At 34.3% G+C, this 14,833-nt stretch overlaps 1 protein-coding gene across 3 annotated transcripts in view; it reads right to left on the minus strand.

Moving 5' to 3' along the window:
* The window catches only part of LOC147398181 (serine/threonine-protein kinase 12-like), a 61,635-nt gene extending 49,967 nt beyond the window's left edge, over nucleotides 1-11,668 (minus strand). The window contains exons 1-4 of one of the 3 annotated variants that reach the window (XM_086447330.1): nucleotides 11,524-11,668; nucleotides 11,169-11,448; nucleotides 1,181-1,273; nucleotides 816-899 (exon numbers count right to left, since the gene is read on the minus strand). In XM_086447330.1, the coding sequence (XP_086303456.1) occupies nucleotides 816-899; nucleotides 1,181-1,273; nucleotides 11,169-11,448; nucleotides 11,524-11,549 (483 nt within the window). In that variant the 5' untranslated portion in view covers nucleotides 11,550-11,668. Of the gene's footprint in view, nucleotides 1-815; nucleotides 900-1,180; nucleotides 1,274-7,436; nucleotides 7,746-8,157; nucleotides 8,510-11,168; nucleotides 11,449-11,523 lie in introns of those variants that run through there. The other 2 variants (XM_086447331.1, XM_086447332.1) reach the window with 2 other exon arrangements.
* Nucleotides 11,669-14,833: the final 3,165 nt, after the last annotated feature.

Genomic DNA, 14,833 nt, shown 5'->3' on the forward strand with positions numbered 1-14,833 from the left:
CTAGCCGCATAGCCAATCTTGTGGCCTATAGGAACATAACCTATTTTGAGCAGAATTTGGCCCTACATACTTATGGTTGTCTCTAAAGGTTTTAGAAATGCTCATTGGTCCTATAGGCGGATTTTTCCAAGTCGAAAGTTCTAGAGATAACTTTGAGATATTTACTGGCTAAAATGAAGGTATGTCTCATGAGGGGGATTTTAGTTATTTGTAGTAAAAATGGGAGAATTTATAGAAAATAACTGGTTTACTCCTAAGTTAACGTTTCTAAGTAGGAATTGGTTTTTTCGAGTTAGGAATTGTCCTCGGGAAGTCTAGGATTGGCTTTGAGAGTACTATAAGGTTTCGGGAAGCATTACTCATCACTAGAAACAAGCCACAACAGGGTGACAAGTTGACAAGTCAGGCAAGTACAATTTCGGTGTCAATACAAAGATTGTAGCCAGCTCATAAAAAGAAGGTTTAGGTCAACAAGATTGCTTTGCATAGAGTCCATTATCACCGTAATCCACTCAAGAATCAAATCTCATTCTATTAACTAAATTGATTGATGCTTGAAGATGACAATTATGTTTGCTTAAGAGGTGCATAGGCTTATTAACTATAAAAATAATTAAAGAAAAAAATAGCTAAAAACCAAGCCTGCATGAATTTCTATCATTACAAAGAGTTATTCAAATAATACAAAAATAAGTAGGATGACTACTTTATATAAAGAAATTGAATTGAACAACGTTGTATGTCAAATATCAACTAGGAATCTTAAATTTGTTAACAAAGAAAAGATGAAGTCTTAATGCTTCCTTTCCATATACCTGCTCAATTGTTGATGAGTGCTTTAAATTCAACTCTGAAAAATCAATATTTACTTCATTTATACCATGTTCATGTTGAAAGCTCTGCAAATAAAATTAACAAGAACAAGTAAATTCTATAGAAGAAGCCTTAGTTAAATACTCTTTCTAATTAAATCACTTAATTCACTATTTGTACATTCTATATAGAGCCGCCACTAGAGTGAGGTAAACATTCACTACAATTAATTTCATAAATTAACAGTAACAACTAAAAAAAGAAAAGTTGATATTTTGTAATATTTTGTTTGTATGATGTAATTTATTGAACTAATATTACTAATCTTAAACAATAATAACTATTAGTTGAATAAGAATTCAATTACCAAAGAAAGATCAGTCAGAGATTCTTTGCCTCCATTTACTTCAAGGATCTTGCATATATCTCTATGACCATAGAGTCTAGCATCTGTCAAAGGCTTGAAATTCCAACAAACACAATGTAGTTTTAGAAGCAAACATTATTAGTTTCAACTGAGGGTATGTTAGAATGCCAAAAAATATTAAGCAAGCTAGTAAAAGAGGGTGAGGATATTGACTACAACATTAAATCATTTTTTGCACTGATAAGAGTGATTTGAGAGACCAACTACTACAAAAAAATTGACTATTTTAAATCAAGTTCAAAGTATAACTCCACACAATTAAAATGAAATTATTTCTCACAAAAAAACAATTAGTAAATAAGAAAATATTGAAAATCAATTACATCATTACACATGTGATCATTATAACTTAAGAACTATATATTTGAATGAGGGAAAGTCGGGAATCTTTCTAAAGGTGGGAAAATGATCTTAATCAAGAGTTTTTTGACTGGCATTCCTAAATACTTTCTTTCCTTTTTCAATATATGAAGAAGAAATGTGGAAACAAAATTTGATAAGATTTGTAGAGACTTCTTCTAGCATGACAAGGATGGGAATAGGAAATATAATAAGGTGTGTTGGTGTAAAATTTGTACTCCTAAGAAGTGGTGTGGTCTGGGGTTTAGAATATTTAATTTAATGAACTCAGCATTGTTAGGGAAATGGTTGTGGAGGTTTTATGTAAAGGAGGATAGTCTTCGGAGAAGAGTTATTTTTGCGAAGTTTGAAATCAAGAACCTTGGGTGGGAGAGTAGGGATGAGAAAAGCCCTTGTGATTGTTGGGTTTGGAAGGGGATTCTGAAAAGACTACCACTATTCCGTAAAAAGTAAAAGTTTAAGGTAGACAAAGGCAACTGAATCAAATTCTAAGAGGATTCGTGGTGTAGAGATTTCCCACTTTAGGACAAATTTTCATATATTTATGAAGTGTCTATAAAGAAAATGTCAGGTTATCTCATCTTTTTTGAGTGGGGGAGGTGGCTTGGGATTTTGGATTTCAAATAGCTTTTTAATGATTAGGAGACCAGTCTTTGAATAGTCTGATTTCAAGTGTCGACGTTCTTCAATTCGATGTTGACTCTCAGGATCATCAGATTTGGGACAAAACTAGGGATGGTTGCTTCGTAGTTCAGTCGTTGTATCTTGCGGGGTTTCTGGATCATAATAGTGTTTTTCATTACTCCTTCACATGGGGAGGGAAGGTGTCAGTGTTCTCTTGGTTAGCAACGGTTGGGAGATTACCAATTTTCAATGAGATTATTAAGAGAGGGTTTCAAGTTCCTAACTTTTGTTGTCTATGTAAGAAAAATGGAGAATTGGATGATTACATCCTCTTTCATTGCGCGATTGTGCAGTAGGTTTGGTCTCATTTTACATTTTTTTTTTTTTTGGAGTGGCAGGTTGTTTTCCATCCTCAATTAACGCACTTTTCAAGTCTTGCTCACCTAGAACTTCCCATTTAGGAAGTCAAAACACAATATTTGAGGGATCCTTTCTTTTTCCATTTGTTGGCTCATTTAGAAGGACAGAAACAACCATACCTTCAAAGGGAAGGAGCTAGATGTGTAGAATCTCATCATGTCTGTCTTAGCTTTTTTTTTTTTTTTTGGAGTAAATTGTTTAAAGAATTTAAGGTAGTCTTCTTTGAAGACTTGCTTGTAAGATGGGACAGGGTTTGTAGGTGGAGAGTAGTTCTTTTGCTTTTGCCTTGTTAGTAGTCGTCTCTTGGGATTGAGGTTGGTAATTTTAAATCACATATGAGAGGGCTTAGATCGCGTATGACTCATTGTGAGTTTCAAATCACGCTGTAAAAATCTCTTGGATGCCTCCAAGATAGGAATGGCTCGCCAGAGTCATCTCGATCTCATTCAATATTTAAAACATGCTTCCAAATATACATTAGAATTATCTAGATCTACTCCCAACATTCTTGTGGTATATGATACTATTTACAATTCTTATAGTACATTAGAAACTCACCTAGAATTGTTTAGATCCCTCCACACTTCTTTAACTATACACTATCTTAAATTCTTATTATTGTAAAATAACTATATTACAACAGAGGAACATTCTAATGATTGGAGAGGTGGTGACCTGGGATATTGGGTTTAGGAGACATGTTAATGATTGGGATATTCATAAGGTAAACTCCCTCATTAGTCGTTTATCCTCTTATACTCTTCTTGCTTCCCAGGTAGATGATCACAGGATTTGTTTATGCAATTCTGACGGCATATTCTTGGTAAGATCTTTTTACTCCATCCTCGTCAGCAGCATTGCAATTGTTTCCTGCTTCGATTATCAGGATTCTGTTCATTCCCTCGAAAGCCTCCTTTTTTATTTTGGGTTGTAGGTCCTACTAATAAAGTCCTAACCGTTGATCATCTAAGAATCAAAAGGTTGTTTGCTGTGGACTTCTATTGTTTTTGCAAAGCAGGTAGGGAGTCAGTAAATCACATTCTTCTTCACTATAATTTTTTCATTTTGTCTAGTCATTATTCAATATTCATTGGTGCTATCTATGGCTTAAAATGGATCGAGTTCGGACTGGATCTGAGTATCCATATCCAGATCCGAATTTTTCATTTGGATCTTATTAGCTAAAAACCATATTCAAATCATTTTGCTTTCAATAAACCAAGATCCGAATCTGACCCGACCAAATTACTTCATTTTGGTCGGTCATGTCAAATAATTTCGAACCATTCAAAATTCTTTTGCTATATTTCATTTCTAATTGATATACTATTCTATTTTACCATTATAATTCTTTTATTTTATAAAAAAAAATGTTATATTAAAATAGTATAAGAAAGATATTTTGGTAAACATAAAAATATAATTTTCAAAGCAATATAGCATTCAGATCTAGGCAAATATAGGGATGGATATGTATCCGACCTGGATCCAACTCGGTCAAGGGACATCTGATGCAATCAGATTAGGAAATTTATACTAATTAGTGTGAAAACTTTGAGAGAAGTTGAAAAGTTATGGTGGGAGAGAAAACTCCCCATCTTGAATCTATTTCATTCAACTAAAAATTGATTTACAACTACATTCGATGGTTCTATATATAGGCAAAACAAAAACATAATGGCCTAAGTTAAATGACTACACTACCCTTACATGAACACTTAAAGCAACAAAAGAATACTAAAGAGAAACTAACAATAATTTCTAACTTGAATTGCATCAGTTACTAACAGAAATAACAAACAACTAACTAACTAACTCCAACAACTAACTATAATAAAAATAACAAACAAATGAAAACTAACACCCAACACTATGTATAAAAGACAACAAACTTATGCACTGCATCAAACTCCCCCTCTAGAGAAAAACTTGTCCTCAAGTTGGAGTACCATTAGTATCGCCCACATCAACAACATAATAAGGCACAAGATGCTTCACATTGAAGAAATTAGAAATATTGAAATATGGAGCAAGCTGCACTTTATAATCATTGTCATTAATCTTGCTCAAAACGTCGCAAGGACCCATTTTTCTATCATTCAGCTTCATATATGATCCTTGGGGTTGTCTTTATTTGCTCAAAACCACTCACACAAGATCTCTTTCTTTGAAAATATGTTTTTGTCTGGGCGCATCAGCAGTTGCCTCGTATTTGGCGTTAGACTCCTAAATTTTAGACCGCACTTGAGCATGAACAATCTACATATATGCTATCATACCCTCTTCCTTGTTGTTTATCTTCTTTGAAATTGGCAAAAGAGTCAAATCCACACACATTCTCCAAGAACCATCCTTCTTAGGAGTCAAATAGGTGGGAACCACACAAGAGCTAAGACTAAGCCAAATGTAACCTTTATCTAGAAGTGCCCCAACCTGTTTTTGTTGCTCCTCCTTCTCTCTAGGCATCATTCTATAGGCTTCCTTATTAGGAAGTGTTGAAACGGGCACTAGATCAATATAATATTGAATATCTCGTATAGGAGGCAACTCAGAAGGCCATTCTTGAGGGCAAACATCAGCATACTGCTCCATAAGTTCCTCAACATTCTTTGGAACCTTAGAAACAACAATTTCTTATTTTGGAATCAAGGCTAAGATGTACCTGGATACAATACTCTCTTTAAAACTCTTGGTAGTAAAAATGGTTATTTGAGGCTTAGAATTCACTTTATCCTTCATTTATAGCAAAGTCCAATCTCCCCTACTTTAATGATTAAAAACAATGAGAGTTTTCCTCATCATGAGTTCTAACGCTTCTTCTTCTTCAAAATCTCTATCAATCTCTTCATTTAGGGGCTGGTCATAGATGGCAGCTCTTCTATTGGTTTTGTTTCCACAATTTCCTCACTTTGATGCTTAGGAACAAGGAGAGTTTTCTTCATCATGAGAGCTAGTCCCTCTCTTTCGTCAAGATTTCCATCAATGTCCTCACTGGGAGGTTGATTATAGATGGGTAGCTCTTCATTTGGTTCCGATTCCACCATCTCTTCCCATAAAAGTGCCTTATTGTGAGAACCATTTGATGCACTCGCATCACCATTTGCCTTCCTACAGTCCGAAGACTTATGCCCGGACTCACCACATTTGTAGCACTTGAATTTGTCACCTTGGAATTGATTTCTTACCCCCAAATCGATTTGTATGGAACTGATTAGGGGCAGTAGGAATAGACCTTGCTTGTTATCCAACTCAAGCAGCATCACTTTTACTCATACTTGACGAGTTGTCAATCTTGGTATCAACTCGAAATGATTGTCCAATCCTAGAGTTACCTTGATATTGTTGACCATACCTTGTTATATTCCTAATTTGTTATTTTTCCACAAACAAAACTCGATTATAGGCTCCAAAATAGTCCACAAATTTTGTAGATTAAGTATATCTTGAATAGAAGGCTTCAACTTACAAAGATACCTTGCAATCATTTGTTCTTCGATATCGTTTAAATCAATTATCACTATGAATTGATAGAACTCCTCGGTGTATTCAATCACAGTCCCATGTTGTCGAAAATTGTGCAAGACTTTATACATGATGTGCATTTAATTGAAATGGAGAAATTGCTCCTTGAACTTCTTCTTCATCTTGCACCAATCTTTGATCTTCTATTTCCCTCTTCGAACTCAATTCACTTGCAACCACTACGCGGAGACTCTTCTCTTGAGCTTGATGGCGACTAGTTACCTTTTGCTCCTCGGGAACCTCATAATACTCGAAAACTCATTCAAGAGTATTAATCCATTCAACCGGATGGAGACTACCTTGAAATTCCGGTAGATCTACCTTGATAATATTCTCTAATAGGAAATTACTATTCCGATGCATTCCAAAAGGATTTGTATTTATCATTATCCCAAAAGAAAATTCGGAGCCAAAGGAGCTCGAGTTAGAAGTATCATCGTCTCTAGACATAGAACATGAAGTTTGAGGCCTTCGAGGTTGCTCCATTGGAGGTTGAAGGCACCAAACCATTTCAGTTAAAGTCTCAACTTGTCTTCGAAGGTATTTCATCTCATCTTATGGATTAGGACATGCTCCCACATTTCCTTCTGAATTAATAGCCACATTGGCCTGATTTCATCCTCATGATTGTCTGTTCATTTCGAACATCTGATAGCACAACTTCAATAGTCCAACAACAAAATTTTCGGATATGAAAATCTAAAATTCCAACTGAATCGAATCACCAATGTTTAATAGATCTAAAAATCTGCAATTTCAACAAATCTAAATTTTGAAACAGATCTAAAATTGGAAATAGATCTGAAAATCTGCAATCTTCAACAGATCTGAAATGATCTGGAGTTAGAAACAGATTTAAAAATCTGCAATTTCAACAGATCTTAAATTGGAAACATATCTGAAAATCTGCAATATTCAACACATCTGAAATTAGATTGAACTTCTCTTCAAATTATATTGAATTCCCTTTTTCTTTGATACCAAATGATGCAATCAGATCTGAAAATTTAAACTAATTTATGTAAAAACTTAAAGAAAATTTGAGAAATTAAGTTGGAAGAGAAAACTGTCTCTCTCTCTTGAATCTATTTCATTCAATTAAAACCTGATTTACAACTACATAATAACCCAAGTGAAATGACTTCACTACACTTATATGAACCCTTAAAGCGACAAAAGAAAACCAAGTGAAACTAACAATGCTAACTAAGTTGGACTGCATCGGTTACGAACAGAGATAACAGACAAATACAAATGGTACGTAACGCACAATACCAAGTGTAGAAGACAACAAACTTATGCACTGCATCAACATCAACTACTAATAATATTCAACCCATTTTTACTCCAAGGGTCCAGCCTTGCTAAATTCATATTCGGATCACTCGGATTTCAGAAAAGATCCGACCCATTTTATGCCCTAGCGCCATCATCCCCCATCAGTTCTCCAATTATTCCTTTGTTGGAACGAGAATCCCAATCATGATGTGATAATTGATATTCTTTCGGTGCAAATAACAGAGGCTTTTTCTTTAAGGATTTTTTCTATAGACTCATAACACCTTCCAGAGTCCTAGAAGTTTATATGATGGTCGAGGGGGGAACATCAGTTTGACTTGATCAAAATTATCCTAATAAAAGAGTATTTTTGTAATACACACCTTATGAAATTCACGATATTATGCTAATGAATTTATGGTAAAAAATTTATTTTATTCAAATCTTGATTTAGTAATCAACTTTTTGAAGATTATTTAAATGAACTCAAAATTCAAAATTGCCTTGTTAATTCATCAACAAAATCGAACGTTGACTTTCAGTCAAGAAGCAAACCCAATCTTACATTTTGATAGGGGTAAACCTAATATCGCCAATTTTACAAGGGTACTACTAAAATACCAAAAAAAAAAGTGGGAGATAAAAGAGAAACCTGACTGAATCAGCTGGTGTCGCTACGTATAGAACCTTCACGAGGGTGCAAAAGGCTTTACCGGTTCATGTTTATCGGTCCAAACCGGACCGGTCATTATATTTTGGTCTACGATCGGTTCGGCAGGACAAGATTCCGGTTCAAAAATCCAGATCGAAACGTATTGGCAATGATTGGTGGCCTCGATTGGAAATCCACCTTTGAAGTTGCAGAGTTTCAAACCCACACGAGTCAAATCCTCCATAGCTTGTTTAAATGTTTTGAAAAATTACTTAAAGAACCCGACAAAGGGGTTCCTTTCTAAATAATCTCTAAGTTTTAGACGATGTCGTAATAAGCTATTTAGTGTCACCCCATCTCATCTCTTGTTACACAGACGATAGCTTTTCTTTTGTTACAGTCCCTCCACCTCACCACTTTTTATTGTCGACTGATTTTTATGAGAATATTGTAGAACTGGGCAATAATTAAACATGACTTGAAAGTGTTGAGTTCATTAATAATCATCATCGAACTTAAAATATTAATATTATAAAACTCAATGATATAAGTCATATAGTTCTTAAATTTGATAAACTCTGACTCTTTTAAGTCATGTTTAATCATAACAAGTTCAATAATATTTTCATATAAATAAAAAAAATTGTCGAACTTGACAATAAAACATTATGTGAAGTCCCAAGAAATCCCTCACCCAGAGTGAAAAGTTGACATGGACGTCGGTTGTGAAGCATGGCAATTTGATATGTGCCCAAGTGATTAAGGACTTAAATTTGATACGTTCTAACAGATCTAAGCCTTTTGATGTATATTTTTTTAGGTACTTTACGGATTTTTAGAAGACTTAAAACATACACCCTATTCATTGTGGGTAAGGAGAGCCATAACCTTGGTCTAGATATCTTAAATATGTATCAAACATCAAATCCAATGTCTTAAGAAAACAGGCCAAGCCTTCCAACTGGAGCCCAATAGTCCCAGTTCTGATGATTAGGGCCCACCAAATAAAGACTATCCCAAGATAGAAATTGTAAGTAGAGTGATATACATCTAATGATAGTTCAAACTCTACGGCCCATAGCTACAAAGATATTGGGTTCAAAATTTCGAAACACCATGCATTAGAAGCAACCAAGCCATTGGCTGTGCTGCTCATGAATCGTGACATACCATTGGTTAGGGCAACATACTTATTCTCTTAAGCCCCCCTAGATCAAATGAAACAACATGCTCTCAAACGAAGAAAAACTTAACATGGATGAGGTCCATCATTTCACACTCATGGATATTGCCTACAAGGAGGCCAATGTACTGGATATAGACATGATGTATACAAATACCTTAGAACATTGCAAGCATAACTCAAAATTGCTTTTAGAACTTGTAAATTTTGACTTAGGTACAGGTTTTTTGTTTTTATAAACCATATACATAGCCAACTTTTTTTAGGATTTCTACGAGGGAGAATTTCAATTTTAATCGAAGGAAGTGAGATTGAGATATTGTAATGCTAATTTTCACAAGAATAGTGAAATGGCCTCATCCTTGCTTATGTATTTAATAAGCAATATTGTTGAACTATGTAAATATTGTGGTATCTTTATTTTGATTAATGATTTTTTTGTTAGATTCCATACTTTCAAATCTTTAACATAACTTTCATAAATTATGATTTCTAATAGGATTGAAATCTATCACATATTTAAAGAATATTATTTATGTAAATTTAAATTGAGTTAGGGTACTTACCTTATGCCATAATAAAACGTTGATCCAATAATTGTTGGTAATGTGCATATGCAATCCACGTGTTTGTCAAAGCATTTAAACCCCAATCGTATAAATCATTTTCGTTTTAGACTCACCTTCTTCATCCTCTCTATATAGAACAACTAGGATTCTAATGATTGATGGATATCACTATTTTAGAACTCTCTACCTTATGTGCATTTTTCACACATACCAATATGGGATTGTCAATCCTCTTTTATAGATTGAGGTTAAAGACCTAAAGTTCTTTTTTTAATAAGATTCCTATTCATTAAGGTTTCCTACTAACCTTACAAGAATACTATCTAATTCCAACGATATTGAAATTCTTTCAATATTGATATCTATCATCTTTAGAGAATTCTTGTGCAATTAAAATATCAAACGTGGGGTCAATGAGCCACACGATTTATTCTAACATTTTTTATTGTTATTATTGTCCCTCGGCCTATGTTTCTATACATATACAAAGGTTTTGCTAGCATGGAATTCCAATTCAATTATTGGTGGTGCTAGTAAGTGGGTGATGTAAGTCCAACTTGACTATACATGCAAGTACTTGCAAGTAGATAAATTATTAAATTTGTTATTATGAAAAAAATACAAAATGTAACGGTGTTATTTTAAACTACCCTATACCAAAAAGTAATCATCCACTCTATTTGAATCGAGGGTAAATTATCATATCATGTGCTGAAAATGGGAAAAATATTTTGATCATTTCATCATGCAAAAGGGTAAAAGTTAAAAAATATTCGATGATAAAATTACTGTTATACCCTCTTTTTTTTTTTTTTTTTGTTGTTAAAAGCAATGTAATAAACATCTCATAGCTTTTCTATTGATTTCATTGCTTTGTAAAAATTCAACGATCCCGTTGCTTCCAAAAATTAGCGATGTGGTAACTTTTCAAGAGTAAATTAGCGACAATATCATTGTTTGACTAATGGCGAGATAGTGGATTCTATTTATTCGTATAAAAATCAACAATCCCATAACTTCCAAAAATCAATGATGTCGTAGCTAGCTTTCCAAAATTGTGGAAGGAGTATAATGGTAATCTAATTTCACTGTATCGCTTTTTTTTCTTTTAAGTTTTGCACAATTTGGGAGTATAAATGAACAGTATACCGGAATGGGAATTAGACCAAAAAGGTGTGCATGTTTTGAGAATTATCTATTAAATCAGAGGAGTATATCCATTTTTGTAAACCATCATTTAAAGTAATATTAGAGCACACATGATATATGAATGAATTTGAAATTCAAGTTAATTTGTATTGTAAATATAGAGAAACTTACAGTCCGCTGCCATCGATCTTCAAGGTTGACGTTAGCTTCGTAGTGAAGCAACAGTTCAACAATGGAAGCATGACCTTCGCTCGCTGCAAGATGCAAAGCTGTTCTTTTATCATAATCCTGAACATCAGGAGATGTTCCTTCCCTTAACATCTGGTTTAGTCCAACCCTATCACCCCTCGAAGCACAGCTCAAAAAACTTCCAATCACTTGCATATCGATATCAAATTCGTTGGAACCACCCTGTCTGTCCATTTTCCCTGGCCCCTTTTTATTTGACAAACTGAAATCAAGAAAATATTCAGAAACAATATATATATATGGAGTAAGTTTTTCAGGAGGGAGAAATTTCAGTTACCGTTCATGAGTTCTTGTTTTTCTCATTGGAGCAAACTATATGAGGTTTTTTGGTTGGAAAGAAAGGAAGAGTTATGGGGACAATTCAAAGGCTTTGGAGAGAGGGCGAGTGAATCGAGGATAATTCGTTTGTTTTCAACGACCATTTTTAGGATGATTTAGACATGTACCCTTCATGTGTTGGTGAATATTTTTTAATGTTGTCCCCTATATGGTTTGGAGATGATGACATGCCCTTTGACCTCCGTCTTGTTGTGTAGACTAATGAAAAATGTCCTCATCTTCAAATCAAAGAGAATGAATCCTTTGTAGCATTTTTTTTTACTATGGCAACTTGTAGCATTTTTCGACTTAAGAGAGTGCCATGTGGCAACAAATAAAATCACTTTAAGAAGAAGAAAAGCATAAAAAACCTTTTGTTTTTGGAGTACGATCACAATAGTGGAGTGCAAGTATTATTTTTATTTAAAGTAATGGAGTGCAACCGATGCTAAGTGATGTGCAGCTAGTCATTCCTTAATTTGTGAATTATACTTAATTTGACTTAAAATTCATGTGTTTAGATTAAATCTCTTTCAATTCACATGTTTTTTGTTCACTTCTGACACAATCTCTATGGATTGACCTCGGACTTTTGAATTTTTATTACTTCACTACACACCCTGCATTTGGGTTTCAAATCTATACTCTTTAGTTGTGTAGCAAATATGCCTCTAATTGATTTTAGAAAGGTGTTTACTTGTTGGATTGATGATGTAGACACTCTATTTTGTCTCGATCAAGCCTGAGAAGACCAAGAAATTGAACGGAAGAAGATTAGATCCAAGGGAGTAACACACAATATTCAAGGGCCTACCACCAAACATGACCAAGGTTCATGGGTCTTGCTAATAAGCCCAAACAAGGCATGTACATACCTTAGATGTGGATAAGCCAAATTTGTCTATCCTCACCCCACCTACATATGCACAGAACTCTTGGGGGGAGGGGCACTCCACTTTCAAAGACTAAAAACTCTTGGGGACCATTCCACTTGGCACATTTTCACACCTCAATCCCTTGAAATATTCCATTTGTCCCCTCAACATAGCCTCACCATTTTAGGGACCACCTACCTTTTACAATTTTAACCCCACTTTCATTCTTCCATCACTCCACACATTGGATCTATAGTCATTTTCCCTAGCTTATTACCTTTGGCCTTGTTCACTATAAGAGGAGACTCTAAAATCTCTTGTATTTTTACCTTTTTAACTCGAAGGAATCTTGGTTGGTGAGACTCAAGGCAATAGGAAAGGATCATTAAGGATAAGGGCATATGATGAATGGAATGGCACTTATGGAGGTTTTGTTGAGAATATTGTGCCATTGGAAAGATTATGACCCATTTCCCCCACTTTATAAATAAAGGGCTCCTCAAGGCGAGGAGAAGAAATTTAGAGCAAGAAAATTTGACCCAAATCTCTATTCACCCTTTTGGAACCTTAGAGTTAAAAGAATAACAAGTTTTGAAAGAAAGGAGATACCAACGTGGGGTGGGATACCTAAGTGTTGATTTTTTTTCTATTTGCTCCTCTATTTCTCACCTAATCTCTTTTGTTATTTTATTTAAGTTCAAGTCATTTACAATGTAATCTTCTTGATTTTCTTCAAGGGCATAGGGTTGAAGAGAGTAAGTCTTCCCATCGAGAAGTCATCTTCTCTTCTTACGTCCTTCAATAAGTTCTAGTATTATTCAATTTTAATGCAAGTTATTTCAAGCTTATTTTATGTTTATAGTACTTTATTTTTAAGATTTTAGTTACTTTCTTTTCTTTAATGGCTAAGGAGATAAAGAGTAATTCCTTCCTTGAGGTAATCTTCTCTTTCATAAGTCCTTTTATGCATCTACAACAAGCACACACCACCTTCATTTTAAAAGGGGATATAAGTCAAAAACATTGATCTCTTTTTATATATGTTTAACATTTAAAGCCAACAAGAATAATTCCAATGTAGACAAAATTCAATACATAAGGTTTAACCTCTCCAAGGTTGTGTCCAACCTATGGACATGTCTCTAAGGTTAAATCAGCACAAATAAACCCTCCTAAGGGTACAGAAATGTTTACAAAACAGCTTAAAGGCAAGTGAGGTGAAATCCATGGTGATTTACACCAAAATCTCAAACTTACAAAAAATTCCAACAAGCATATACTTTTGTATATGGCTTGCTCATTACTTCTTTTTTGGGTTTTTGTAGATCGAACTATAGTCCGTTAGACTTTTAAATTCTCTATAATCCCTTCTAATCTCAAAAAATATATAAATAATTTTCCCTACTTCATTTATGGCTTTTTTTGGTAACCATCACTTGATGGGTGGGACAAGGTGTCTAACACCTTCCTTGTCCCTCAATCGAACCTCCTTTCCTAGTTTCTTAAGTAGACCTAACCCTTTTCCATTGAATGTGAGTCACTACAAAGCTAAAAATCAAATTTCCAAAACTCTATTTTATTGTGACCATTCACACCTTAACATTGAATGGTGGCAACTCCTAAACTCATGTAAATAAGGTCCAAACCCATGAACCTCACATGTCTACAGCTTGGCGACTCCACTGGGGAAGACAAGAGGGTTCAAATCATTTATTTTTGCCTTTTGTGAAATTTTTAAAACACTACAATGTTTGCTTCCTTTTTTTTTTGTGGTGAATGCATGTAAGATTAGTGTCTAATTTTTTATATTCTTATTCAAATCTCTTTGTAAAGTTGGCACACTTATTTTGTAAATGCACAGGAGCACAATTCAGCATACCTCATGGAACAAACCTCATTAACCTATGAAAACTATTACACTTGCATGAAAGTAACCTAACGTCTCATGGGTTGTTAACCTTGAGAAATATAAACAAAAATATCCTACTTAATCACCAACCAAAGACATACTTGCTTAGATTTATGTGGAAGTTTGAAGATTGAGAGCCTTCAACCTACCTATAGCCCTCATGCATTGCTTACGGTTAGAAGTCATAGGACACTTGGTTTCCAAAGTCCAAAGTATTGGTATGCCAACTCCCTCAAAGCATTGTAAGTTGAGTTGACCCTTAAAGATCAAGTTGTAAAGTCTTAACTATGTTGTATTAAACTAAAGTGTCTCTCATTTGGTAAGGGAGGGACCTCACTTTCTTGGGATCTTTTAGACCTTAGACTTTCATTTTAGCATTTTTAAGCTTCCCAAAGTTGGTGTCCAAGTGAAGAGATCTTAAACATAATAAACATACTTGAGAACCAATGTTGCAAGGAAAATAATGTTGGAAATTCGAGGTTTCT

Source organism: Akebia trifoliata, chromosome 7 (assembly GCF_017979445.1).
Source record: "Akebia trifoliata isolate Shusen 1 chromosome 7, ASM1797944v1, whole genome shotgun sequence".
NCBI lineage: Eukaryota > Viridiplantae > Streptophyta > Magnoliopsida > Ranunculales > Lardizabalaceae > Akebia > Akebia trifoliata.